The 27,744-nt window shown below is 49.4% G+C and overlaps 2 protein-coding genes across 11 annotated transcripts; one reads left to right on the top strand and one right to left on the bottom strand.

Annotated features, from left to right (window-relative positions):
* Positions 1 to 1,443: 1,443 nt before the first annotated feature.
* Positions 1,444 to 21,852, top strand: blnk (B cell linker). 7 transcript variants are annotated; one of them, XM_056436327.1, is made up of 23 exons: positions 1,450 to 1,790; positions 2,251 to 2,313; positions 5,396 to 5,442; positions 12,230 to 12,295; positions 13,106 to 13,152; positions 14,741 to 14,778; positions 14,850 to 14,964; positions 15,275 to 15,372; positions 15,522 to 15,606; positions 15,718 to 15,801; positions 16,802 to 16,827; positions 16,905 to 16,933; positions 17,036 to 17,092; positions 17,211 to 17,238; positions 17,312 to 17,363; positions 17,483 to 17,537; positions 17,627 to 17,642; positions 17,732 to 17,762; positions 18,002 to 18,107; positions 18,186 to 18,214; positions 20,533 to 20,744; positions 20,821 to 20,976; positions 21,189 to 21,852. In XM_056436327.1, exons 1-23 carry the CDS (start codon positions 1,722 to 1,724, stop codon positions 21,303 to 21,305), a joined length of 1,626 nt encoding a protein of 541 aa, XP_056292302.1. In that variant the 5' UTR covers positions 1,450 to 1,721; the 3' UTR covers positions 21,306 to 21,852. The 7 variants fall into 7 exon arrangements, with proteins under 7 accessions (XP_056292305.1, XP_056292307.1, XP_056292302.1 ...); XM_056436326.1 differs by having other exon boundaries at positions 1,452 to 1,790; positions 17,624 to 17,642; XM_056436330.1 differs by lacking the exon at positions 20,821 to 20,976 and having other exon boundaries at positions 1,444 to 1,790; positions 17,624 to 17,642.
* LOC130207636 (zinc finger protein 518A-like) lies at positions 21,754 to 27,642 on the bottom strand. 4 transcript variants are annotated; one of them, XM_056436316.1, is made up of 3 exons: positions 27,136 to 27,642; positions 24,052 to 26,169; positions 21,754 to 23,449 (listed from the first exon to the last, which is right to left on the bottom strand). In XM_056436316.1, the coding sequence occupies exons 2-3, from the start codon at positions 26,132 to 26,134 to the stop codon at positions 22,848 to 22,850; spliced, it is 2,685 nt and encodes an 894-aa protein (XP_056292291.1). In that variant the 5' UTR covers positions 26,135 to 26,169; positions 27,136 to 27,642; the 3' UTR covers positions 21,754 to 22,847. The 4 variants fall into 4 exon arrangements, with proteins under 4 accessions (XP_056292291.1, XP_056292288.1, XP_056292290.1 ...); XM_056436313.1 differs by having other exon boundaries at positions 21,754 to 23,491; positions 27,136 to 27,641; XM_056436315.1 differs by lacking the exon at positions 27,136 to 27,642 and adding an exon at positions 27,077 to 27,135 and having other exon boundaries at positions 21,754 to 23,491.
* Between the last annotated feature and the right edge of the window lie 102 nt (positions 27,643 to 27,744).

The following is a 27,744-nucleotide window of genomic DNA, read 5'->3' as shown; positions in this document are numbered from 1 at the left end:
AGGTGAACCAGGTGAACCAGGGGGAACCAGGGGAAACCAAGGGAACCAGGGGAAACCAAGGGAAACCAGGTGAACCAGGGGGAACCAGGTGAACCAGGGGGAACCAAGGGAACCAAGGGAACCAGGGGGAACCAGGAGAACCAGGCAGAACCAGGTGAACCAGGGGAACCAGGGGAAACCAAGGGAACCAGGGGAACCAGGGGGAACCAGGTGAACCAGGGGGAACCAGGGGAAACCAGGGGGAACCAGGTGAACCAGGGGGAACCAGGGGAAACCAGGGGGAACCAGGTGAACCAGGGGAACCAGGGGAAACCAAGGGAACCAGGGGGAACCAGGAGAACCAGGGGGAACCAGGTGAACCAGGGGAACCAGGGGAAACCAAGGGAACCAGGGGGAACCAGGAGAACCAGGGGGAACCAGGGGAAACCAAGGGAACCAGGAGAACCAGGGGGAACCAGGTGAACCAGGGGAAACCAAGGGAACCAGAGGGAACCAGGGGAAACCAAGGGAACCAGGGGGAACCAGGAGAACCAGGGGGAACCAGGGGAAACCAGGGGAAACAAAGGGAACCAGGAGAACCAGGGAACCAGACCAAAGCAGCGGGAACCAGACCAAAGCTTCGTGAACCAACCAAAGCATCTTACCAGACCAACGCAGCTTTAAACCAAATGTTGGGGAACAGGGTTTAGCAGCAAAAAGAAAACATATTTTTCTCAAAAGTTTCAGTGAGAGTTTCGCTAAAAGCAGCGTGAACCAGACCAAAGCAGCGTGGACCAGACCAAAGCAGCGTGGACCAGACCAAAGCAGCGTGAACCAGACCAAAGCAGCGTGGACCAGACCAAAGCAGCGTGAACCAGACCAAAGCAGCGTGGACCAGACCAAAGCAGCGTGAACCAGACCAACGCGATGCCTCCAACAGAAATGCAATGTTAGCTGCTAACAAACTTGTGCACAGCACCTCACATCACCCGTTAAACAACGTCCTTCTCCCTTCTGTTTGAGGGACCTGGGACCGCCGGGCTCATCCAAAAACACAACAAGCAATGTGATTTCAACATATACGACTCAAATTCATCATCTTATAAAATCCTTAAAATGTATTTCATTGTTGGTCTTTTATCATATTTAGATTTGATTGATATCTCTCTTCCTTAAGAATAACCACGTCATATTTGTGGTACGTGAGACGCTTCACCGACACAACGACCGGAGAAGCGCCTCCTTCCTGACTTCAGGGGAACCCTCCCAGAGGGCAGAGCGACCCCTCTACACGGCGCATTGAAGGACGCTCTGCCGTTATCTTCAGCAACCTTTCCCCTCGTTGGAGTCAGAACTCAAACAGGATTACACCGTGGGATGAATAATACATGTTCAATAAAGTCGCTCTGGCCTGACTGTAAATGAAGCGCGGCCCCGGAAAGGGAGAAAGGCATCTTCTATTACCACACGTTGGTTTCTCAAGACCTTTTTATACGACATTCAGGAAGTCCCTGCTTCCCTTCTGTGGTTTCCCAGATTTGGATTTTATTTAAAACACACACACAAATTGCCGCATTACTTGCGGGTGAAGAGGAGGGTGAAGAGGAGGGAGACGGAGACCGCGTGTTGGTTTTAATGAGACGACCTCCCGCCGTGGACTTGTTAAAGCTGCTGTGTTGGCGCTGCGGCGCGTGACGGGTCCGTCTATCACTGAACTAACAGAACCCCGGCCGAGCCGCACGATGAACCTGCCGTCCAGAGAGGAGGTCCGAGGGTGGGACCAGGCGCGAGTCGCCTTCTTTCTGAGCCGGGTGAGTACCATGATTACGCTACGCTAATGGACCTGTTTAAAAGTTGAGTAAAGTTCATTCTATATTCTTCAATATGTTAATATAATATGATCAATATAATACATTTATATATCAATAATATAGAATATATATATTATAATATTATAATAATATAATATATATATATCAATAATATATCATATATATATTATAATATGATAATAATATCTTATATATAAATAATATTATAATAATATATATAATAATATATATAATATTATTATAATAATATTATATATATATATATTATAATAATATAATATATATTATTATAATAATATAATATATATATAGTATAATATTATAATCACATTATATCTAATATTATAATAATAGTATATAGATATATATAATAATATATAATAATAATAATATAATATATCAATATAATATTATATAATATGTCAATATTGCCCCTCAGAACAAAATGCATGAATGTGCAGCTGTCGCCGTCAGACTAAGAATTAATGGACAAAGACTTCTGGTGAGTTTTTTTCTCTTTTTACCTGAATTCACCAGAAAATGCTGTTTTTTCTGCTGCAGTTCATAATCTGCTCCTCTGGGTTGTGTTTGTGTTCAGTTTGCTGCTCCAAATACTTCAATCTGGACAAATCCTCCCGAGCGATTATAAATATGATATTAAAAACAGCAGATTACATTGTTTAGTCAAACATTTAGAGACATCCTCATGATTATTTTTAAAGTCAAAACTGTTCAGGGGAATTTGTTTCTTCCTGTTAAAATATATCAGACATTGCAATATTTCTCCAACACATTGAATTGTATCAACGTCGCCTCGAGTTGTGGAACTCTGTGAATGTCCAGAGTTTACAGGACGCGAGCCGAGCAGCTCGATCTGCTTCCCACGCCGCGTGACCGCGAGGCCGTGGACCACGTGGAAGTCAGCCCGTCGGTTTCAACTTCTGCTTCAGAGCGTTCCCTCGTCCCGCCGCGTGTCTCTGAGGAACAGCGAGGACGAGTCAGAGCGGTGGCGTGAGGCTCGGGGGATGATGGAGCTGTGACCCCCTCTTATTGAGCAGGTGTCATTAGCTGCTCCGGTCTTAAGGCTGAGGCTGCAGTGAGGATGTTCTGCAGCGGCTGCAGCCTGCGGTGACTTCCTCGTGGTCAGTGTTTGAGGATCCGTAGAACACGTCCGTATATACTCGGCACGCCGTCGATGCTTCACTCATATTTTCATTTGATGTGGCCCCCTGACGGCTTGAAAGACACGGGATCACCTTTTCTTTCAGGAATTTACGAAAAATATGCCGTGCTTTTATTTTGAATGCTTCAAATTAAATTGATTTATGTTATAAAATTAGAGACATTTTCATTGTATGTGGCCCCCCTGACGGCTTGAAAGACACGGGATCACCTTTTCTTTAAGGAATTGACGAAAAATATGCCATGCTTTTATTTTGAAGGTTTCAAATTAAATTGATTTATGTTATAAAATTAGAGACATTTTCATTTTATGTGGCCCCCTGACGGATTCAAAGACACGGGATCACCTTTTCTATGAGAAATATCCTTGCTTTTATTTTGAAGGTTTTAAATTAAATGTATTTATGTTATGAAATTAGAGAAATGTTCTTATGTTACAATATTTCTACGCTCAAATAGACAATAACCAAATGCAAAGAGAGTTATATAACGATATGTTCGGGAGTAGTTTGCAAACGCAGCGCCTCGCGGAGCTGCTAGCTCCACTGTAGCGCTGACGCCCTGCTCCCACCAGGGGGTGCTGCTGGCAGCTATCTGAATAGTTCACGTGCGGTGGCTTTAAAGAACGCATCCGGACCAACACCGTTGATTCAAATAATCTTCAACTCAATTATATTTGAAAGCTAAAAACAGATGGGCCTCCAGGGAGCTAACGCTAACGAGCTAACGCTAACTGGACCGTCGTCACGTTATAAAACGTGTGATGTCATCGAGGCTCCTGGTCGGCTGAGTCTCATTCGAAGAAGCGCAGACACTCCTATGAATGATTCATCGTAGGAGCGGTTTACGTTTTATTGGGTGTCAAAAGGCTAAATGTGGTTTCATGTGTTCTGCTGTGAGGCGGCGGGACGCAGGTGAGAGACGGAGGTTCAGTCCAGGATCTCACTCTGATTCACTGACCGCTGAATCACCAGCTCAACGGGCGCCGTCCTCCCGTCCGGCGTCCCGGTGGGAGGACGGCCTCGTCCTCAGACTGGAGGAATCCTCACATCTGTTCTCCGTCACCACGACGACGAGAGATAAAGGGCCGGCGTCCATTATTCATATTTAAATGAGCCGTAAGAGGCTCACAGCTAGAGCCCTCATCACAAGGCCCCCCCCCTCCCTCTCTCTCTCTCTCTCTCTCTGTGTCTCTCTCTCTCTCTCCTTATCCCTCTCTCTCTCTCTGTCTCTCTCTCTCTCTCTCTCTCTCTGTCTCTTTCCCTCTAATTATCCCTCTGTCTCCCTCTCGCTCTCCCTCTCCCTCCCTCTCCTTATCTCTCTCTCTCTCCATATTTCTCTGTGTGTCACTCTCTCTCTCCATCTCTCGCCCTCTCTCTCCCTCCCTCTCTCTTTCTCCCTCTCTCGCCCTCTCTCTCCCTCCCTCTCTCTTTCTCCCTCTCTCTCTCCCTCACCCCCTCCCACTTTCGCTCTCTCCTTATCCCTCTCCATTTGCCTCTCTCACTCCCTCCGCCCCCTTCTCTCTCTCTCCTTATCTCTCTCCCTCCCCCTCTCTCCATCTCCCTCTCTCCCTCCCTCCCCTCTCTCCATCTCCCTCTCTCTTACCATCACCCCCCCTCTCTCTCTCCTCTCTATCTCCATCTCCCTCTCTCTCCCTCTCCCCCCCTCTCTCTCTCTCTCTCTAAACTTTCACAACATTTGTTGTCCCTCGTTCTTCGTGGCGTCCCGACACAAACGATCAGAGACGAGACGAAACGGGCCGATGAATTACGAATGAGGAGGAATTCATAATTAAAGGGGAACTTTCTGTTGCATATTTTATGGTAATCATTTCCCTCCATTCGGGAGTCACAATTGGCCCAGCGAGGAGGAGGAGGAGGAGGAGGAGGAGGAGGAGGAGGAGGAGGAGGAGGAGGAGGGCAGCGGCCGGTTGAACTTCTTTCTAAGTGCTTGATTGATTGTGTAACACGGCGGTGCGTTCAAGCGCTCCACTTGAAAGTCGGACGCTTTAATCCATATAATTAAACTTTGGGGAAACAGCCGTTTGTCTTCGTCTCTCGTGGACCTGAAGGCCTTCATGTCGAGGATGTCTGATTTTAATCTCTTTGAGTTTCTCATCAACAACACTGACCACGTGTGTGACGTGCGTCACCTGACCCTGAGGACCAATGAGGTGCCTCCGCTTCCTTTGTGGTCCAGCTTGTAAGATATGAGGAGACTTCCTGAGAGACGCAAAGTGTGCTGATGGAACCGTCCCTCAGTGAGATGCTGCCACCTCCTGGTGGCCGGGAGGAGGTGCACCACCACCTCCACCTGTGTATTCAGGGCCCAGGTGACACCTGTAGCCTCTCAGTGAGCCGTGTCACAGGTGCTTACAGCTGTGTGTGTGTGATGCTCCACAGAGCCTCTCCGACAGCGACCTGAGCCACTTCAGTCTCATCCACCGGCCGTAAGTACCAGAGCTCAACACCTGCTGCCTCCTCCTCCTCCTCCTCCTCCTCCCTGCCTCCTTCTCCTCCTCCTCCTCCTCCTCCTCCTGCTCCTTCTCCTCCTGCTCCTCCTCCTTCTCCTCCTGCTCCTCCTCCTTCTCCTCCTGCTCCTCCTCCTCCTCCTTCTCCTCCTCCCTGCCTCCTCCTTCTCCTCCTCCTCTCCTTCTGCTCTCACCTCCCTTTTGCTCGTTGTCGGGGGAATAAAGCACAGCTCCTCACATCCCGTCAGATTATTAATATGTTTGTTTATCAGCATGACAACCAATAAGAGAATACTCAAAATAAAAATGAAAGTGTGTGTGTGTGTGTGCGTGTGTGTGTGTGTGGGGGGGGGGGGGGTTGCATGTGTGCGTGCGTGTGTATGTGGGGTGTGTGTGTGCATTTGTGTGTGCGTGTGTGTGCATGTGTGCGTGCGTGTGTGTGTGTGTGTGTGTGTGTATCTGTATGTGTGTGCGTGTGTCTGTATGTGTGTGTGTGTATGTGTGTGTGTGTATGTGAGTGTGTGAAAGACAACATTCGTGATTATGTGAAATCAGTCACGGTGAAACATAATTTGCATCAATAAATATACAAACCCATTTTTATTATAATGTAATATCAATAATAAATTAAACTTTAAATAAAGGAAAGGAAAAACATCTATTTCTCGTTATGGTTCAATAGATCAAATCATTCCCAAATGACTCCTTTACGCCCTCATTCTTTAGTTTGCAAAAGTTGTTTCTCCACTAATTAAAGTTAAATAAATATATTTATTTATTTGTATTGTTTTTTTCAACAAAACAAAGATAAATTTCGTATTTTAAAGTCATCACTGACATGAACATGAAGTGAAATCTGTTTTCACCGTTCAGCACAAACACAGCAAATATAAACTCAAGTGAATATTAACCTTCCTGGGCTTCCATAGATTACATTTGACTTCCTGTTTTGTGTTTATTCAAACGCCTAAAACAGGAAGTAGAACACGTGATTTATTTGAGTAAATACAGCGGCCCTCGCGTAGCACGTTAGCTTACACGTTCGATCGGGACACTTCCTCATCACATCGCACCTTGACCTTTGACCCTCATGCTCATAGATCAGCACATACTGCATCCTGCAAAATACGAGCAGATACGGTGGCGAGGGATGGAGAATGTCTGACCGTGTCCCCCCAGAGAAGGCCCTGTCCCCCCAGAGGAGACCCTGTCCCCCAGAGAAGGCCCTGTCCCCCCAGAGGAGGCCCTGTCTCCTCAGAGGAGGCCATGTCCCCCCAGAGAAGGCCCTGTCCCCCCAGAGGAGGCCCTGTCCCCCCAGAGGAGGCCCTGTCCCCTCAGAGGAGGCCCTGTCCCCCCAGAGGAGGCCCTGTCCCCCCAGAGAAGGCCCTGTCCCCCCAGAGGAGGCTCTATCCCCTCAGAGGAGGCCCTGTCCCCTCAGAGGAGACCCTGTACCCACAGAGAAGGCCCTGTCCCCCCAGAGGAGACCCTGTACCCCCAGAGAAGGCCCTGTCCCCCCAGAGAAGGCCCTATCCCCTCAGAGGAGGCCCTGTCCCCCCAGAGGAGACCCTATACCCCCAGAGAAGGCCCTGTCCCCCCAGAGGAGACCCTGTACCCCCAGAGGAGGCCCTGTCCCCCCAGAGAAGGCCCTGTCCCCCCAGAGGAGACCCTGTCCCCCCAGAGGAGACCCTGTCCCCCAGAGGAGGCCCTGTCCCCCCAGAGGAGACCCTGTACCCCCAGAGGAGGCCCTGTCCCCCCAGAGGAGGCCCTATCCCCTCAGAGGAGGCCCTGTCCCCCCAGAGGAGGCCCTGTCCCCCAGAGGAGGCCCTATCCCCCCAGAGGAGGCCCTATCCCCCCAGAGGAGGCCCTGTCCCCCCAGAGGAGACCCTGTACCCCCAGAGAAGGCCCTGTCCCCCCAGAGGAGGCCCTATCCCCCCAGAGGAGGCCCTGTCCCCTCAGAGGAGGCCCTGTCCCCCCAGAGGAGGCCCTGTCTCCCAGAGGCCCTGTCCCCCAGAGGCCCTGTCCCCTCAGAGGAGGCCCTGTCCCCCCAGAGGAGGCCCTGTCCCCAGAGGAGGCCCTGTCCCCCCAGAGGCCCTATCCCCCAGAGAAGGCCCTGTCCCCCCAGAGGAGGCCCTGTCCCCCAGAGGAGGCCCTATCCCCTCAGAGGAGGCCCTGTCCCCCCAGAGGAGGCCCTGTCCCCCCAGAGGCCCTATCCCCTCAGAGGAGGCCCTATCCCCTCAGAGGCCCTGTCCCCTCAGAGGAGGCCCTGTCCCCCCAGAGGAGGCCCTGTCCCCTCAGAGGAGGCCCTATCCCCTCAGAGGAGGCCCTGTCCACCCAGAAAAGGCCCTGTACCCCCAGAAAAGGCCCTGTACCCCCAGGCCAATGCTTGGACAGCGTAGGGGGGTGAGGATATGGACAGGCGATGTTTTTAAGATGGTTTGGTGCAGCGTTCAAAGGAGAGGGTTGAAAGTTGCCCCCTGCTGGCCACTAGAAATAATGCACATTTAACTTCACTTTTCAGTGTGTGAAATAGCAGAGAGTGCTTGGGTGACTATTGTGGGCGGGGCCTATTCAAATATGTTAACCTGAAGGCCTCAGCAGGTGATTCATGTCGACCGGTGGCTGTTATCAGTGTAACGGGAAGGAACTGGAATTGAAGAGGGTCAGGAGAGATGTGACGCAACACTGTGTGTGTGTGTGTGTGTGTTTGTGTGAGAGTGTGTGTGTGAGAGAGTGAGAGGTGGGGAGTGAAAAGGGAAGTGATCTCCCTCCTCTCCTCCATGTCAGAGACTCGTCTCCGTCTCATGTCTCTAAACGCTCCGGCAGCTCTCCGGACCTGAAGGGGTTAATTAAACATGAACGTGGACGCGTTAAATAAACTCGCCGCTCCGGCCACGGCTAAGATGCGGTAAGGAGTTCGGTTTACTGACACAAAGGCTTTTTAATTCATGCTTTTTAATACATATATTCATGAATATATATTGTATATATTAATGTGGTGTTTTGGACCAAAAGTGAATGTTTTTCAAGATGGTGTCAACATCTGTTAAAGGGTTAAAAATTGGGCAAAATGTGTTTATGTTTAGTCTGAATGAAAATAAATCAAAAATTGTAATGTCACATGAATCAGAACTTAAACCAGACCGGGTCAGAAAAGTGACAACGATGAAAATTCAAAGAAAAATACGGAGCGACATCTTCACCAACCACCCTGAATGCTAACAATGGCTATGAGGTCGGCTAGAGGAATGTCTCTGACTGACTGGTTGTGTTTTAGGATTGTCTCTGACTGACTGGTTGTGTTTTAGGATTGTCTCTGACTGACTGGTTGTGTTTTAGGATTGTCTCTGACTGACTGGTTGTGTTTTAGGATTGTCTCTGACTGACTGGTTGTGTTTTTAGGATTGTCTCTGACTGACTGGTTGTGTTTTAGGATTGTCTCTGACTGACTGGTTGTGTTTTAGGATTGTCTCTGACTGACTGGTTGTGTTTTTAGGATTGTCTCTGACTGACTGGTTGTGTTTTAGGATTGTCTCTGACTGACTGGTTGTGTTTTAGGATTGTCTCTGACTGACTGGTTGTGTTTTAGGATTGTCTCTGACTGACTGGTTGTGTTTTAGGATTGTCTCTGACTGACTGGTTGTGTTTTAGGATTGTCTCTGACTGACTGGTCTTTTTTTAGGATTGTCTCTGACTGACTGGTTGTGTTTTAGGATTGTCTCTGACTGACTGGTTTGTGTTTTAGGATTGTCTCTGACTGACTGGTTGTGTTTAGGATTGTCTCTGACTGACTGGTTGTGTTTTAGGATTGTCTCTGACTGACTGGTTGTGTTTTAGGATTGTCTCTGACTGACTGGTTGTGTTTTAGGATTGTCTCTGACTGGCTGTTCGGTGTTTGGGATTGTCTCTGACTGACTGGTTGTGTTTTAGGATTGTCTCTGACTGACTGGTCGTGTTTTAGGATTGTCTCTGACTGACTGGTTGTGTTTTAGGATTGTCTCTGACTGACTGGTTGTGTTTTTAGGATTGTCTCTGACTGACTGGTTGTGTTTTAGGATTGTCTCTGACTGACTGGTTGTGTTTTAGGATTGTCTCTGACTGACTGGTTGTGTTTTAGGATTGTCTCTGACTGACTGGTTGGTTTTTAGGATTGTCTCTGACTGACTGGTTGTGTTTTAGGATTGTCTCTGACTGACTGGTTGTGTTTTAGGATTGTCTCTGACTGACTGGTTGTGTTTTTAGGATTGTCTCTGACTGACTGGTTGTGTTTTAGGATTGTCTCTGACTGACTGGTTGTGTTTTAGGATTGTCTCTGACTGACTGGTTGTGTTTTAGGATTGTCTCTGACTGACTGGTTGTGTTTTAGGATTGTCTCTGACTGACTGGTTGTGTTTTTAGGATTGTCTCTGACTGACTGGTTGTGTTTTAGGATTGTCTCTGACTGACTGGTTGTGTTTTAGGATTGTCTCTGACTGACTGGTTTGTGTTTTAGGATTGTCTCTGACTGACTGGTTGTGTTTTAGGATTGTCTCTGACTGACTGGTCGTGTTTTAGGATTGTCTCTGACTGACTGGTTGTGTTTTAGGATTGTCTCTGACTGACTGGTTGTGTTTTAGGATTGTCTCTGACTGACTGGTTGTGTTTTAGGATTGTCTCTGACTGACTGGTTGTGTTTTAGGATTGTCTCTGACTGACTGGTCGTGTTTTAGGATTGTCTCTGACTGACTGGTTGTGTTTTAGGATTGTCTCTGACTGACTGGTTGTGTTTTAGGATTGTCTCTGACTGACTGGTTGTGTTTTTAGGATTGTCTCTGACTGACTGGTTGTGTTTTAGGATTGTCTCTGAATGACTGGTTGTGTTTTTAGGATTGTCTCTGACTGACTGGTTGTGTTTTAGGATTGTCTCTGACTGACTGGTCGTGTTTTAGGATTGTCTCTGACTGACTGGTTGTGTTTTAGGATTGTCTCTGACTGACTGGTTGTGTTTTAGGATTGTCTCTGACTGACTGGTTGTGTTTTAGGATTGTCTCTGACTGACTGGTTGTGTTTTAGGATTGTCTCTGACTGACTGGTCGTGTTTTAGGATTGTCTCTGACTGACTGGTTGTGTTTTTAGGATTGTCTCTGACTGACTGGTTGTGTTTTAGGATTGTCTCTGAATGACTGGTTGTGTTTTAGGATTGTCTCTGACTGACTGGTTGTGTTTTAGGATTGTCTCTGACTGACTGGTTGTGTTTTAGGATTGTCTCTGACTGACTGGTTGTGTTTTAGGATTGTCTCTGACTGACTGGTTGTGTTTTAGGATTGTCTCTGACTGACTGGTTGTGTTTTAGGATTGTCTCTGACTGACTGGTTGTGTTTTAGGATTGTCTCTGACTGACTGGTTGTGTTTTAGGATTGTCTCTGACTGACTGGTTGTGTTTTAGGATTGTCTCTGACTGACTGGTTGTGTTTTAGGATTGTCTCTGACTGACTGGTTGTGTTTTAGGATTGTCTCTGACTGACTGGTTGTGTTTTAGGATTGTCTCTGACTGACTGGTCGTGTTTTAGGATTGTCTCTGACTGACTGGTTGTGTTTTAGGATTGTCTCTGACTGACTGGTTGTGTTTTAGGATTGTCTCTGAATGACTGGTCGTGTTTTAGGATTGTCTCTGACTGACTGGTCGTGTTTTAGGATTGTCTCTGACTGACTGGTTGTGTTTTAGGATTGTCTCTGAATGACTGGTTGTGTTTTAGGATTGTCTCTGACTGACTGGTTGTGTTTTTAGGATTGTCTCTGACTGACTGGTTGTGTTTTAGGATTGTCTCTGACTGACTGGTTGTGTTTTAGGATTGTCTCTGACTGACTGGTTGTGTTTTAGGATTGTCTCTGACTGACTGGTTGTGTTTTAGGATTGTCTCTGACTGACTGGTTGTGTTTTAGGATTGTCTCTGACTGACTGGTTGTGTTTTAGGATTGTCTCTGACTGACTGGTCGTGTTTTGGGATTGTCTCTGACTGACTGGTTGTGTTTTAGGATTGTCTCTGACTGACTGGTTGTGTTTTAGGATTGTCTCTGAATGACTGGTTGTGTTTTTAGGATTGTCTCTGACTGACTGGTTGTGTTTTAGGATTGTCTCTGACTGACTGGTTGTGTTTTTAGGATTGTCTCTGACTGACTGGTTGTGTTTTAGGATTGTCTCTGACTGACTGGTTGTGTTTTAGGATTGTCTCTGACTGACTGGTTGTGTTTTAGGATTGTCTCTGACTGACTGGTTGTGTTTTTAGGATTGTCTCTGAATGACTGGTTGTGTTTTTAGGATTGTCTCTGACTGACTGGTTGTGTTTTAGGATTGTCTCTGACTGACTGGTTGTGTTTTAGGATTGTCTCTGACTGACTGGTCGTGTTTTAGGATTGTCTCTGACTGACTGGTTGTGTTTTAGGATTGTCTCTGACTGACTGGTCGTGTTTTAGGATTGTCTCTGAATGACTGGTTGTGTTTTTAGGATTGTCTCTGACTGACTGGTCGTGTTTTAGGATTGTCTCTGAATGACTGGTTGTGTTTTAGGATTGTCTCTGACTGACTGGTTGTGTTTTAGGATTGTCTCTGACTGACTGGTTGTGTTTTAGGATTGTCTCTGACTGACTGGTTGTGTTTTTAGGATTGTCTCTGACTGACTGGTTGTGTTTTTAGGATTGTCTCTGAATGACTGGTTGTGTTTTAGGATTGTCTCTGACTGACTGGTTGTGTTTTTAGGATTGTCTCTGACTGACTGGTTGTGTTTTCCAGGCAGCTTCAGAAGATGGTCCAGGACATCCGGAGGACTGACAGCAGCTTGCTGAACAAACTGAGGAGGTCGGTCTCGCTCGTCTTTTTCTTCTTCTTCTTCTTCGAGCCCTCTTTGATCTTTGCCGTGCTAATTACCGTGGGCCAGATGCCCGACGCCCCTCGAACGCATCGTTGGAGAATGTCGATTCCTCTTTCACAAACCGGGCTAAGAGTCGAACCCACAGACCTAAAATAACGTGAACAGATGGCGGTTTCGTTTTCATCTCCTGAAATGAGTCCCCTCAGAGGACAGACGCCGTAGTGGGAGGAGTCTGTGGCTCAGTGGTTAGCAGTCCGTCATTCAATCAGAGGGTTGGTGGTTCCATCCCCGGCAAGCCCTAGTCCATGTGCCCTTGAGCAAGACACTTGACCCTGTGATGTATGATTGTAAGTAACTTTGGATGTGTGTATGTGTATGTATGTGTGTGTGTGTGTGTGTTTGTGTAGGGCGGTCCTCAGTCCCAATGTGAATTTATCTGGTCCTCACTTCAGAGCGTAAACAAGAATGTTTGTGTGTGTGTGTGTATTTGTATGTGTGTGTGTAGGTGTGTGTGTGTGCGTGTAGGGTGGTCCTTAGTGACAATGTGAATTTATTTGGTCCTCACTTCAGAATATAAACAAGAATGTTTGTGTATGTGTGTGTGCGTGTGTATGTGTGTGTGTCAAGTAGGTGTGTGTGTGTGTGTATGTGTGTGTGTAGGTGTGTGTTTGTGCGTGTAGGATGGTCCTTAGTGACAATGTGAATATATTTGGTCCTCACTTCAGGGCTCATTCAAGAATGTGTGTGTGTGTGGTTTGCCCTGTGAGGTCATTTGTTGTCCGTGTGTCTCTCTGCAGGCTGAAGAGCAAGCAGCTTCCTAAAGTGCCGGCGAGAGATTACGGAGGTAAGAACCGAGACGTAAAAATACATAATAACAACAACAACAACAACGACATCCACCCGTGTTCACGTCCTCTGCGGCGATGCTCAGATGCCGATGTGCACAATGAAAGAGTCTCTGGGTCGTCCGAGTGTCTCCAGAGTTACGGACATGTCAGCCTCAAAGGAGCGTCGCTGTGGACGACGCCCACTGGCCTGGTTGATGTATTCATACGAGAGCGAGGACGAGCCCCCGTCTCCACTCTGTGACGGTGTTAGCGTGGGAAGAGGATCCTTAAACATCCACCATGGATCATGTGACATGTGCTGCTGCATAACATGACAGTGTACCTCGAACATGAAGAGCAATCTCTCTCCTCCACACATAAATACTTTTTATATCATCATCATCCATCAGGCAGAATGTTTTAAACAGAGTAGAATGTTATAGTATGTATACTGTATATTACTTGAATATTATTACCAATGCGTTATTATGTTATTCCAGTTATAACTCGTCATATTTTGCCCACTGATCAAACTGTGTGTGAAAAGCAGCATATTTCCTTTTGGCGTGTCGTGAGTAGATGTGTGAAATAAAATATTATCAAGTATTGCACAAATATTGTAAGTACAGCAGATTTACTTCCAGCCCTAGACGTTAAAATGTTCTGCTTATTTCACTAATTATGGCGATAATGTTGTAAAACAATCACTAACCACAAAAAAATGCCCTAATCCAGCTAGTTCTCACTTTTATATATATTTTTTAAATATATATATATATAAATATATATATTTATTTGGATATTTATATATTTATATATTTATATTATTTATATTATATATTTATATACATATACAGTATATATACGTATATATATATATATACGTATATATAAATATACACTACCAGTCAAAAGTTTTAGAACCCCCCCATTTTTCCAGTTTTTATTGAAATGTGTGAAATGTGAGCAGTTGAAGTTAAAAACCTGAAATGGGACAAAGGTCAAAGGCAAGAGGTTAAACAACAAAGTGTAGGTTAAAATAATGTACATCTCAGAGTTATACAAACAGGCCTTTTGTTCAGTGAACAAGTGATGACAACGTGCAGCTGGAAGAAGAAAGAATGCTATACGAGTGTGTTCGGCTGTTATAGCTCTATAAAAGACGTCAAACATTTAGATGACGTTTTGTTAAACAAAACAATTCCATGATTTATTTTTTCATCTCCAATTGTTTATTTGTTCTATGCTTTAATTTCAGAGGACATTGAGAAATTAAACTGTAAAGATTTCAATAAAAACTGGAGAAATTGAGCTGTTCTAAAACTTCTAGTGTAGATAGACTGTATATATATTTGTTTTATTTTTAAAGTGAACTTCGGGGAACACGTACGCCCCTCGCACCTGTTTCCAGAAGCTTCTGCTCAAACTGCATGAAGAAAAAAAAATTAAAAACAATGTCACATATTCAGTAGTTCAGGAGTTCCTCCCCCGGCTCTGAAGTGAGAGAACGTGCTCTGACTCCTGCTCCCGTGAACCCGAGCAGGAATGCCCAACCTGCTGCTTCTCCCTCGCTGTAAAGACCAAACCCCTTTTTAATGTCCACAGACGGCAGGGAGGACGGGGACCTGTCCGATCCGGACGACGTGAGTGGAGGTGATGGGGCGGTTGGGCGCGTTGTCTTTGCCCGGCGTCGTGACGGCCATGTTGTTCCCAGGACCGCGAGGCGTACGAGGATCCCCGCGAGGACCACGACCAGAGCTACGAGCCGCCGCCCGGCCACAGGGCCTTCGGCGCGACCTCCGCCCCCGTCTCCGGGGGGGAGTATCTCGGTGGGTAGCGGTCGCCTGACGGGGAACAACGGTTCATGCCTGCACTTATTTTTACCCCCGTGAAGCTCTCCCTCTCCCCGTGGTGGAATGCAAAACTCTTTATTTTTATTGCACACAGTTTCTGTTCTTCAACAACTTCCCCTTTACCGCGATGGCTCTCGCTCCTCCAGCTGGAGTCGCATCGCTCTCCGTCTGCCACCCCCACCCAAAGCCACAATACACATGGAGGGGGGAGGGGTGGGGCTAAAGAATGGAGCTTCATGCGAATGCTGACGCCCTGTTTCTGTTTCTGCTTCTCCTTTTTTTCCAGACAGCCACGGTCCCTGCCGGCCGCCCAGGAAGCCCCTCCACCGGGGAAAGGACTCCAAGCAACTGCCCCCCGAACCCCCTCAGCAGGAGAGCGATGAAGTAAGGCCACGGCCACCCAGACCTCCCACAAACGCTGCCGTGTGTCTCGGGGGAATATCATGTGCATTGCTGAATACCTGGCTGGTATTAGAGTATATCTAGAGTATATAGAGGGCGGTCGACCTTGTGTTCACCGTGTGGCTTCGCAGGAGGACTACGTCGATCCCGACTGCGACGACGACGACGACGACGACGACGACGACTACGTGGAGCCGGCGGGGAACCCGTCCTCCAGTAAGACGCACACCGGGAAAAGAGAGGAGGCGGAGGCTTTGATTGGAGGATGTGAAAAGTAAACTAATAAAGAATAATTATAATGATGAGGACCTTGGTGCGTCCACACAGATCCCGTGATGCATTGTGGGGGCAGAGCAGGGAGGGAGCGTCCCACGTTGCACACACCTGTACCAGAGCGTCCACCCGGTCCAGGTAGGTAGACAGTCACCCGCTCACGAGGGGGTCGGCCTCTATGCTTCATGTGTTAATGCTGCATTCTCTCTCCTGACCACCAGGGGCGACTCCTCTGGTTGTATAGAAGTCTATGCTTCATGTGTTAATGCTGCATTCTCTCTCCTGACCACCAGGGGGCGACTCCTCTGGTTGTATAGAAGTCTATGCTTTGTGTGTTAAAGCTGCATTCTCTCTCCTGACCACCAGGGGGCGACTCCTCTGGTTGTATAGAAGTCTATGCTTCATGTGTTAATGCTGCATTCTCTCTCCTGACCACCGGGGGCGACTCATCTGGTTGTATAGAAGTCTATGCGTTGTGTGTTAAAGCTGCATTCTCTCTCCTGACCACCAGGGGGCGACTCCTCTGGTTGTATAGAAGTCTATATAAATGACTTCTCTCATAAACGAATGTATTGGACAAATTAAAATGGCGCCAGATAAAACATTTTGGAATTTTCAAAGTCCTTCCAATACATTCTGGGAGAAGGCATGTCGACACGTACCAGATTCCACCATAATCCTTCAAATGTTTGATAAATATTAAAAACAACCACACATGTCAACATCATACAGGAAGAATCAGTGTGCGTACACCCCACTCACATAGATCACGAGATATTTCCCATGATGCGTGAGTATTCGTAAGGATTCATCCTCTCAGGACAATGAATATCTTTACACCATTGAAGCCCCGCCCCCTTTAATGATTGTTAAGTGGTGGCCTACCAACACCGTCATGTAGCCAGGATGGCTGAACATGGAATGGAAGAAGAAAGAGTACCTCCATTGCGTCTTCAAATGATGAATGAACAGATTACAGGCCGATGCATGGAGGTCTTTGTAAATACACGACAATGAGAACACACACACACACACACACACAGAAATGCCCGAGGGCAGATTCTGCTGCATGCTGCAGACGTGTTTGAAGAAAAAAACAGAGGCAGTAAATCTAATTCTGGCTTTTGTTGTTTTTCAGACTTTTATGAAGTTCCCGACAAAGAGGTAGGCTTTGAAGTCTCAGCCAATCAAAGTGCCTTTACATGTGGATCCCTCCGCTCAACGGCATCTCTTCTTTGCAGGGAAACTCGTTATCTCTTCCAGCCAGCAGGTCGGTGAGAGGCCGGCGATGCTTAGAAGTACAAAACAAGATGACAGTGTTTGTTAGAAAGTGCTTTTCCCCTCCAGCCTGAGACCATCTGTTCCCTTGCAGACTGGGTCCGAGCCCCGCGACGCAGTACCACGCTCTGCCACCGCGGCCGAGCCCCAGGTAGGAGCGAGCGTTTGATTCCCGAGGCCTGGAGGATGCGTTGTGTCCGCTATCAAGCCGTCGCATTGCTTTCCCCGCTCGACCCCCGCTGACGATCAGTTGCGTTTGTTTTCTTCAGAGGCGACACGAGGAGATCTCCCACTGCGGTACGTTGTCGTGTTCTGCAGAGATTTCACAGTCGGGGCGACGCGGACTCATCGGTATTGTGAATGGTTCCAGACCCGGGAGCCTTCGGAGGACGACGAGTATGAAGTCTGTTATCCGGGGGACCGTGAGTAGGAAATCAAAGGCCTGCCAGCATGAGTCGCTCTGGCGTGTTACGCCACCTAGAGGACGGCCAGAGCGAGAGATGCGACCCAGTAACTGGTGGAACCGTGTGTGCTCCACTAGGTTCCGGTGAGGAACCTGCAGACGGACCTTCTCCACCAAAACCTTTGCCCAGAGAGTAATATATGAAATATGTTTTATAATTATACATCTGTTAAGGGAGGGAGTAACTGAATGTCTGATCATCTCTTCTTCTTCTCCCAGCAGGTCACCAAAACCACCGGTAGGAAACACTCTGAAAACAATGAATACTGATACCTGTCAACATGAATGTTATGTTTATGTGCTTCATGTTTTTTTGTTTTTTTGCAGAGGCCAGATTTCAAACCTAGGGAATTTGAGTGTAAGTGTTGACCTTAATTCAGATACTTTTATTAAATGTTGGGGAAATTAGCGCTGCAAATTGCTTTCTGGATTTTCTTTAGCACCATTTAATAATAAATAATGATTTAATCCCAACCGTATGCTGCACATGACGACCGAAAGTACAAGGCGTTCAGAGATTTCCCACGTTTAAAACTCCAAACTAAAACAACGTTCCCATCAAAATGCAGCCTGATGAGCACGTCTGGTTCTCCACAGGCCGAACGCTGCCGCCGATCAGGATGGAGCAGAAGTTCCCGCCTAAAGCGTTCCCGCCTAATGCGTTCCCGCCTAAAGCGTTCCCGCTGGACACGAAGCTGCTAAAGTACGACGAGCGTGCACTTTGTGGTGGAGCGCCGAGCAAAAATATCCTTTAATGGCCTGTTTGCGGTCTCTCTTGCAGGATTCCTCTCCCACAGCTGACCCCCCCCAGTGAGTAGACGGCTCCTGCTCACTCAGAAATGTCTATATTATAGAGAACCTGCGGAAACTCTTTCTCAGATCAAAACGTAAAGATCTGTGAATCATTGTAATGAGATACTATCTCAAAAATAATGAATTTGCATCTCATAATTATGACTTACTATCCCATATTTGTGAGACACTGAGGAAAGGCTGAAAGAGAACAGCAGGGAAGGGTGGTGAAGAAAATATTAAGATCCTGTAAGTCATAATGATGAGATATTAAGTCAAAATTATGAAATATTAAGTCATATGAGATAGTAAGTCCGAATTATGAGATACTATCTACACGGGATCAACATTTTAAGATCCTGTAAGTCAAAATGATAAGATAGTAAGTCCTAATTATGAGATGCTAAATGAGATACTATCTACAACTTAAACATTTTAAGATGCTGTTCGTCAAAATGATGAGATAGTATCTCTCTTATCATCTTAATAGTCATAATGATGAGATGCTATGAACGGAAATGGGCCTCCATAAGACCCCCAGTCTGGTAAATGGGCCTCCATAAGACCCCCAGTCTGGTGAATGGGCCTCCATAAGACCCCCCAGTCTGGTAAATGGGCCTCCATAAGACCCCCAGTCTGGTAAATGGACCTCCATAAGACCCCCCAGTCTGGTGAATGGGCCTCCATAAGACCCCCAGTCTGGTAAATGGGCCTCCATAAGACCCCCCAGTCTGGTGAATGGGCCTCCATAAGACCCCCCAGTCTGGTAAATGGGCCTCCATAAGACCCCCAGTCTGGTAAATGGACCTCCATAAGACCCCCCAGTCTGGTGAATGGGCCTCCATAAGACCCCCAGTCTGGTAAATGGGCCTCCATAAGACCCCCCAGTCTGGTGAATGGGCCTCCATAAGACCCCCCAGTATGGTAAATGGGCCTCCATAAGACCCTCCAGTCTGGTAAATGGGCCTCCATAAGACCCCCCAGTCTGGTAAATGGACCTCCATAAGACCCCCCAGTCTGGTGAATGGGCCTCCATAAGACCCCCAGTCTGGTAAATGGACCTCCATAAGACCCCCCAGTCTGGTAAATGGGCCTCCATAAGACCCCCAGTCTGGTAAATGGGCCTCCATAAGACCCCCAGTCTGGTTAATGGGCCTCCATAAGACCCCCCAGTATGGTAAATGGGCCTCCATAAGACCCCCAGTCTGGTTAATGGGCCTCCATAAGACCCCCCAGTCTGGTGAATGGGCCTCCATAAGACCCCCCAGTATGGTAAATGGGCCTCCATAAGACCCCCAGTCTGGTAAATGGGCCTCCATAAGACCCCCAGTCTGGTGAATGGGCCTCCATAAGACCCCCCAGTATGGTAAATGGGCCTCCATAAGACCCCCAGTCTGGTAAATGGCCTCCATAAGACCCCCAGTCTGGTGAATGGGCCTCCATAAGACCCCCCAGTATGGTAAATGGGCCTCCATAAGACCCCCAGTCTGGTAAATGGCCTCCATAAGACCCCCAGTCTGGTGAATGGGCCTCCATAAGACCCTCCAGTATGGTAAATGGGCCTCCATAAGACCCCCCAGTCTGGTGAATGGGCCTCCATAAGACCCCCCAGTATGGTAAATGGGCCTCCATAAGACCCCCCAGTCTGGTAAATGGGCCTCCATAAGACCCCCCAGTATGGTAAATGGGCCTCCATAAGACCCCCAGTCTGGTAAATGGCCTCCATAAGACCCCCAGTCTGGTAAATGGGCCTCCATAAGACCCTCCAGTATGGTAAATGGGCCTCCATAAGACCCCCAGTCTGGTAAATGGGCCTCCATAAGACCCCCCAGTATGGTAAATGGGCCTCCATAAGACCCCCAGTTTGGTAAATGGGCCTCCATAAGACCCCCCAGTCTGGTAAATGGGCCTCCATAAGACCTCCAGTCTGGTAAATGGGCCTCCATAAGACCCCCCAGTCTGGTAAATGGGCCTCCATAAGACCCCCCAGTCTGGTAACTGGGCCTCCATAAGACCCCCAGTCTGGTTAATGGGCCTCCATAAGACCCCCAGTCTGGTAATTGGGCCTCCATAAGACCCCCCAGTCTGGTAAATGGGCCTCCATAAGACCCCCCAGTCTGGTAAATGAGCCTCCATAAGACCCCCCAGTCTGGTAAATGGGCCTCCATAAGACCCCCAGTCTGGTAATTGGGCCTCCATAAGACCCCCCAGTCTGGTAAATGGGCCTCCATAAGACCCCCCAGTCTGGTAAATGGGCCTCCATAAGACCCCCCAGTCTGGTGAATGAGCCTCCATAAGACCCCCAGTATCATACGGCGTGTCCCTGGTTGCTTCAGGACCGGCCGACAGAGGAAGCGTGCCTCCTGAGAACGGGTCTCTGGACCAGGACCAGGCGGGCTCTCATGAAGCAGAACAAACGACCCGGCCGGCCACAAGTCGTCCTCTCCACTCGCCGCCGTGTCAGGACGCCGACATCGAGAAGAAGCCCTGGTACGCCGGCGCCTGCGACCGCAAGACCGCCGACGACGCCTTGTGTCGCTGCAGCAGGGTGAGGAGAACCGGCCGACCTTGGTCCACGCGAGGGGGAGGAGGCCCGGTCACCGACCCCCTCCCGCCTGTTGCAGGCCGGGGCGTTCATGGTGAGGAAGAGCTCCGGGCAGGACGCTCTGCAGCCGTACACGCTGGTGGTGTTCTACAAGGACCGCGTGTACAACGTCCCCATCCGCTTCATCGCGGCCACGCGGCGCTACGCTCTGGGGCGAGAGAAGAAGGGCGAGGAGGTACGGAGGAGGAGGGGAGACAGCTGAAGGCATCTGAAACAACGGCTGAGGATGCCAACTGTGTGACACGTTGCATTGTGGGAGTTCAGAGACCATTTTGCCCATAGACAGAATCCCCTGACTCCCCTCTTCCCCTTTCATTTGAAAACATTCATGAAGCCAGTCGTGTTGATTTCATGGACACTTCAGAAGTTCCTCTTCTCTCTTCGCAGCATTTCAGCAGCGTCTGCCACATCATCGAGAACCACCAGAGGACGCCACTGGTGCTGATCGACAGCCAGAGCAACGCCAAGGACGCCACCAAGCTGTGCTTCCCCGCGAGGCCCTAGAATGGCCCCAGGCCCTAGATTGGCCCTGGATTGTCATTAAATTGGCACTAGATTGGCTTTAGATTGTCTCTATTGACCCTCAATTAGCCCCAGATTGACCCTCAATTAGCCCCAGATTGACCCCTCAATTAGCCCCAGATTGGCCCAACATTGACCCTCAATTGGCCCAAGATTGACCCCAGAATTACCTTTAATTGGCCCTAGATTGTCTCTAGATTGACCCTCAATTAGTCCCCTTAATTGGCCCGATTGACCCCTCAATTGGCCCCAGATTGACCCCAGAATTACCTTTAATTGGCCCTAGATTGTTCCTCACCAAAGCACTGTGCAGATCTAGAGCCGAAGTAGAGACGACAAAGCAGATTTGTTTCTTATTTTTAATGCCCAGTCAGTAAAAAGTGTGTGAAAGTAAATCCAACGGAAGGAGACGGCATTGCTGAAGCTGAAAGAAGCTGGTCGAATATTTTATTTAATACGTTTGGTTGAGCCCAAAAACACACGTTTGTATATTTTTGTTTTATTAAAAAAAGAATTTGTTTTCAACATCCTCGCCTGTGTTTTCTGACTCCAGCTCACATCAACAAAAGCCCACCGGGGACGGCCGGCTCGTCTCCTGGTCAGCGCTCACACTCACAAGGAGTCAGAGGCACTTGGTGACGACTCAGCAGGAATATTCTTTACAGTACCTCTGGACACAACTAGACATCTTCATGCACATTGGAGACACACACACACACACACGATTGTCGAAGCTTGGGCTTGATGAAGGTGAGGTAATGGGAATATAAATCCTGCTCTCATAGTGCAATTAAAAGATAACATTTCAAGTCAAAGAGGAAACTGATTGGAGGAAACCCAGAACACGTGACGGCTGCCTCAGGAAGCAGGTCGACGGCTTTTCATCCTCACTATTTAAATTAATTGCATCTTTAGGGTCGATAAAATATACCTCTGACACTATTATTCTAACATCTTTTGAAAATGTATATAAACATTTTTTTTTTTTTACAATGAAACTGATTCTTCCAGTGGCCCAAAGGCAAAAAGATAAAGATAAAGCGTATAAAGACTGAACTTAAGTCATAAATATATGTTGAATAAAAAGTCTTTTTTCTTTCTTTTATCTGAAACACGGTTTTTGGTATATCTGAATTACTTTGTGGGTCCCAAAGCGAATAGGACCGCACGGTAGAGCCGACCCGTAACAACCCGAGTCACAGAGCTCAGCTGGTCCGGCAAACACACATATTACAGTGTTCCGTCAGATGTTCCACACGACAGTTTGTACTGAGCTCCCCTTAAATAAAATACAGGCGATACAAAAGGAACTCAGATCATCACTAAAGTCCACAGAGCCTCCATCGGGCAGAGAGACGTTTACCCTGAGAACGAACCTCCAGGAGGCGCCGCATTTAAGTCCTCCTCAAACAAATCACATTTAAGACTTAAAGAAAAGAAAAAGAACCGTTTCCATTATTCTTTTTGTCATATTGCATAATTTCCAGTCGTAGGTTTGCGTTTCCATCCAGTGTGCGCGACATCTTAAGAGTTTTCACAGTTGGGCTTCCTCCACTCCGTCAGGTGCCGCCGCCGGTGGGCCGTCCACGTCTCCCGACACGCAAAGAGCCGGCCGCAAAACCAGCAGCGGAAAACGGCGGCGGCCTCCTCTTCCTCCTCCTCCTCCTCCTCCTCCTCGCCACCGCCGCCGGAGGAGGCGTCGACCACTTCGTACTTCTTCCTGCTCAGCCGCCGGAGCTTCAGTTTCAACAGGAACCTCTCCTGCACGGCGCTGACGGCGCACGCCGCAGAGTCCGCCGGGTCGCTCGCCTTGGCGGCGGCGAGGGCGGCGGCGGTTCTCCGCGACAGCACCACCTTCTGCGCCTCCCCTCGGTACCGGTCGATGACCTCCATGATGCGGGCCACCTCGGGGATGCAGGCGTCCGGATGGTTCAGCACCACGACGGGCTGGTCGCCCGCCGGACGCTTCACCGGCTGAGATCGTCTGACGGCGACCAACTTCAGGGTCCTCGCCCGGTGCTTCGGGAGCGGCCGCCACGGGCGGGCGGCGGGCGGCGAGGGCGACCGGCGGATGTTGCCGAGGAGATCCGGGCAGGAGCCGGCGGGCGGGTCTCCGTCTCCGGCCCCTGCAGAGGGAACGAGGACCACGTCTTCAGAGCTCACGTCTCCTGAGGGACAAAAAGTCATTGAAGGCAACAATAAATAACTAATTATGTAGCAAGGGACAAACATTTAAGATGAAAACATTTGCATTAAAGTGCCACATTTACCAAAATAAAACTATTATAGTCATGAAATAGGGTTTTAGTTTTAGCTGAAATCAAAAAAGACGCGCGAGTCCTCAGAGAGAGATTGTTCTTTACTTTCATGAACAGTATTAGTCGACATTTAAGGTCCTAGAAGACAGAAAGAATATAAAATAAAGAATTTCTTTCAGGAATACTCCGACTAGCATCACGACTATTTTCTTCTCATGAATTTATGACGTTATTAAATTAAATTGAGTTTTCTTTCTCGTAACTTTGGCACTTTGATCTGAGGTTTTCTTTGATATATGAGCCCCTCTCCTCATGCCCCAGAGTTATCATCAGTTATCATCATTTATTTTGCTTTTAATGGCTCTAAAACTCCGCCGTAGGTCGGCCGTTTCTATTTGATGTAAGCTACGCAATCAAATGTCATCAAATCATAAATAACCATATTTGGACACTATAATTTGCCGTCTTACCCTGAACCGTGACAAAAGAAATGGAGACCGGTGAGGACTCGGTGGAGCCGCTGCGAGGAGCCGCTCCATCGGCGGCCGAGCTCATCCCGTCGTCCGACTCCCGGCGGTCCGTGCCGGGCGCCGACGCCGGGCGGCGTGCGTCCTCGGGACACGGCGACCGGCTCTCGGCGACTTCTGCTACCGAACGCTCCGGGAGCTCCTCCGCGCCGCCGGGCGCCTCTCGACGGAGCGCGGGGGCCACGCTTCCGTCCGGGCCGGGAGTCGAGCCGAGCCCTTCCCCTGGCGTCCTCCGTGGACAGGAAGCGACGGCTCCAGAGGGGTCGTCCAGGACAGCGCCGGTAGCTTTGGTCCATTGGTGCGCCTCCTCCTGGAGATCCTGCGCCTCCTCCTGGAGATCCTGCGCCGCCGCGGTCTGAGGGCATGGCGGTGCGGGGAGGTCGCCCCCCGCCGGACCGCTTCCTGGTGGAGACGGGGAGCTCGGCGACAGCCACTGCGCCTCCTTCACCGGACTCTTCTTCAACACCACCTTCAGCCCCGACGACCTCCCGCCCGACCTCTTGGATCTCGCCGTTCTTTTCCGTCTTCGCCGTTTCCGTTTCGGTGTGACTTTGTGAGCGAGGGTCTGCTCGCCGCTCTGGTTTGACAACTTCCGGTCCCCGGAGATGCCGATCCCGCCCGGTTGCGTTGGTCCCTCGGGGGGTTTTCCACCCGCCTCCATTTCCTGGTCACCCATTGGTTCCCGACTCTCTCCGTTCTCCTGCATTCGAGGGCACTCGGACGGCGGCGCACGCTCGCTCGGATTTGACTCGCCGCCGTTTTGGACAACGACGCGAGGCGCATCCTCCGGGGCGCCGTCCGGGGTTTCCTTCTCCGACGGCGTCGCCGCTTTCAATATTTTGCCGTATGCGGCGCCGTTCTGAGCCACGGTGATCTTGTTCTGGACGGTCAGGACGGTGAGGTCCGGTAAGCTCGCCGCGATGACGCTATCCGACTTCGGGTTGGCGTTCGCGTCTTGGGGGACATTCGACAAAACCGTCTTCAGGGCCTTCGTCCATTTCTGGTCTCCGGTGACAGATTTCATGAGGAACTGCTGAGTCTCCTCGAGTGTCGTCCGTGGATCCGACAGGTGGCAGAACTTATTGAGGAAGTCTCGCCCCGGCAGAGAAAGGCAGTCCTGGGTCAGCCAGCACATCTCCCTCACGGCACTCCTCGTTAACCTGGGCTTCACTTTTGGTATCTGGTCGTTTGGTTTCACCGCCAAGGAGCCGACCTCCTCCTCCTCTTCCTCCTTCCTCTGGTTACCATTCTGGCATACGTGGACCGCTTTAACGTGCTTCGCGATCAACCACTTCTGAGACGCCTCGAAGCCGCAGGGCTGGCAGCGCAGCTCCTGGGCGCTCGTCTTCGGCCCGTACCCCTCGCCCTTCGCGGGCGCCGAAAGCCCCTCGACTCCCTCGTCGCCCACATTATGTGCGTACGTGTGCTCCAAGAACACCCCGACGTCGCCCGTGGAGAATTTCGGACACGTCGCGCACGAATACTCGCCGGCGTGGCAGTGGCGGGCGGCCAGGTGCGCACTGAGCTCCGGCCAGGTGCGCGCGACGTGGTCCCGACAGACGGCGCAGCTGGAGAAGGTTTCCTTGTGGCTCAGCAGGTGCAGCTGCAGGTGGGAGAACTCGTGCGTACTGAAGGTGCAGGCGCCACACGCAAACACGGGCGCGCTCCCTCTGTGGCTCTCCTCAAAGTGCCTCACCAAGTCCTTGGCAACGTACCGAGAGTCGTCCCGACACCGAGCGCACGCGAACCTGAGCGCGGCGGCGCCGCCCTCCTCGGCTCCGCCGCCGTCGGCCCCGTGCCGCCCCCGCCGCGCCTCCTTCTGCAACGAAGGCCACGCCGCGCTCTGCTCCCACTCCCCCCCCCCCGCCGCCGGCTTCTTCTTCCTCTTCGGGCCGTGCTTATCTGCACGTTGCATACTCGGAGGAGGCCGAGCGGCAGTTTTCCTGAGGCGGGGCCATTTGTGCCAATCTCTAGTCCTCTTGTTGACGCCTGGCGGATCATCTCCGCAAGTATCCACCGGATCCATGTTTTGTTTTGGGGGGTTGTTGTTTCTCCAGGTTTCTGAAAAAATAAAAACATGACTAATACAGCTAGAAGGCCAATGCAACAAATACAAGAGCGCTTTATGTCTACGCCGTGGAGTTGTCGTTCTCTGTTTGGGTTCGGGGAGAACGACCGACCCGGGACACCTTCAATTTTGGAGAGTTATTATTTTGTTTTTACAAATGTACATTTGTCATTAAATGCTTTCACACAAACAAACAAAACATCCTTTGCTGGCTCATCACTTGCTGTCTCCCCCCCAACACACACACACTCTTAAGAGGTGCTGCGTTCACGGTCCTCCTCAACATGATATTAATGTAGAGTCCACCTGTTGCTGGCAAGGGTTCAAAACGCCTCCGCGCGGTTATTATTAATAATCCTTTGGCTCGACATCGGGATTAAAACAACAACAACCGGAGGAGTCGCATCGCCCGCCGGCTGCACTTCAACTCACCTGCACCACGCGAACTGTTGCAAACTCGCTTGCGACACAGCAACAACAACAAAAAGGCGCCACGAAAAAATAAAAATAAACGAAATTTCCAATTTATTTATTTTTAAAAGAGGAGAAAGGCTCGCGCGCTAATCCGTGACTCGTTCGGCCATTGACCAAAACAAAGTGGAGGAGACCTGCTGCCGGTCCAGTCGCCCAACCACGGTCACAAATAAAACAACTATCCCAGCGGATACGCGCGAGCCCTTCTCGCCGTGCGCGAGACGAGCCGCTTTGTTGCGCCGCCGTCGATCTGAAGCGTGCTGTGTCTGTTGTTGTGAAACTACGGTTTGTTTGTGGTAATTTGTAATTAACGTGACGCGACGAAAGAGCTCACAAAGACGAAATAACTCGGGAGGATGAAGAGCGACGAAAGTTACGCTCGGTCGTTTTTGGGGGGGGGTGGGGGGGTTCTCGAGTTGGACCCACCGGGAAGTTCCAACGGTACCGCGAAGAAGCTCCAGTTGTCTCATTGTTGTTGTTTTTACCTTTTTTTCTTGTTCCGTGGAGCGCTTGACAGCTCAGCGAGTGGCCGCCATGATGGATTCATACGGGGATTAACAGCCTGTGAGCGGTAGCCTCTTAGCCCTTTAGCCCCGGAGCCTCCGACGCAGAGCCGCGCGCGCGTCCCCGGGGCCTGCTGCTGCTGCGCGGCGTGCCGGGCCGGCCAGACACCGCTCCATTCACACGGAACAACTACACCCCCCACAACTATGTTTTTTTAAAGGTGCAAAAAGAAGCAAAGTTAACTACATCCGTCAAATGAATAGAACCCGGTCTCCTCAGCACACAACCCCCCCGCTGGAGGGTGTCGTGTCTCCGGGTGGATGCGCGTGTGTTGCCCCCTACCTGCACCGCGTCAGATGTTACCACATGTGCACACGTACAGACAGTGTTCAGCTATTAGATCATTACACCTGGAGCCTCGAGGCACTTACAAGTCCTTTGAGTGAGATTAGATGCTCATGATTCAAAAAAATAAAGGGGGTTGCACATACACTAACCTTTAAAAGTTAGAAATGTCTTTAATTTTCAAAGCACTGTTTTTTTCAATGAAGATAACATTAAATTAATCATAAACACTCTCTCAACATATA

Source organism: Pseudoliparis swirei, chromosome 17 (assembly GCF_029220125.1).
Source record: "Pseudoliparis swirei isolate HS2019 ecotype Mariana Trench chromosome 17, NWPU_hadal_v1, whole genome shotgun sequence".
Taxonomy (NCBI): Eukaryota; Metazoa; Chordata; class Actinopteri; order Perciformes; family Liparidae; genus Pseudoliparis; species Pseudoliparis swirei.
The sequence above is the reverse complement of the archived record's forward strand: the minus strand, read 5'-3'. Positions and strand labels throughout refer to the sequence as shown.

What these genes read in the sequence shown, in the direction of transcription:
- blnk (XM_056436326.1), top strand. Translation starts at nt 1,722, where the DNA reads ATGAACCTGCCGTCCAGAGAGGAGGTCCGAGGGTGGGACCAGGCGCGA. An exon ending in TTATCTCTTCCAGCCAGCAG is followed by an intron (nt 16,934 to 17,035) that starts GTCGGTGAGAGG and finishes GTTCCCTTGCAG; the next exon opens with ACTGGGTCCGAGCCCCGCGA. An exon ending in CAAACCTAGGGAATTTGAGT is followed by an intron (nt 17,763 to 18,001) that starts GTAAGTGTTGAC and finishes GGTTCTCCACAG; the next exon opens with GCCGAACGCTGCCGCCGATC.
- LOC130207636 (XM_056436313.1), bottom strand. Translation starts at nt 26,134, where the DNA reads ATGGATCCGGTGGATACTTGCGGAGATGATCCGCCAGGCGTCAACAAG. An exon ending in TTCTTTTGTCACGGTTCAGG is followed by an intron (nt 23,492 to 24,051) that starts GTAAGACGGCAA and finishes TTTGTCCCTCAG; the next exon opens with GAGACGTGAGCTCTGAAGAC.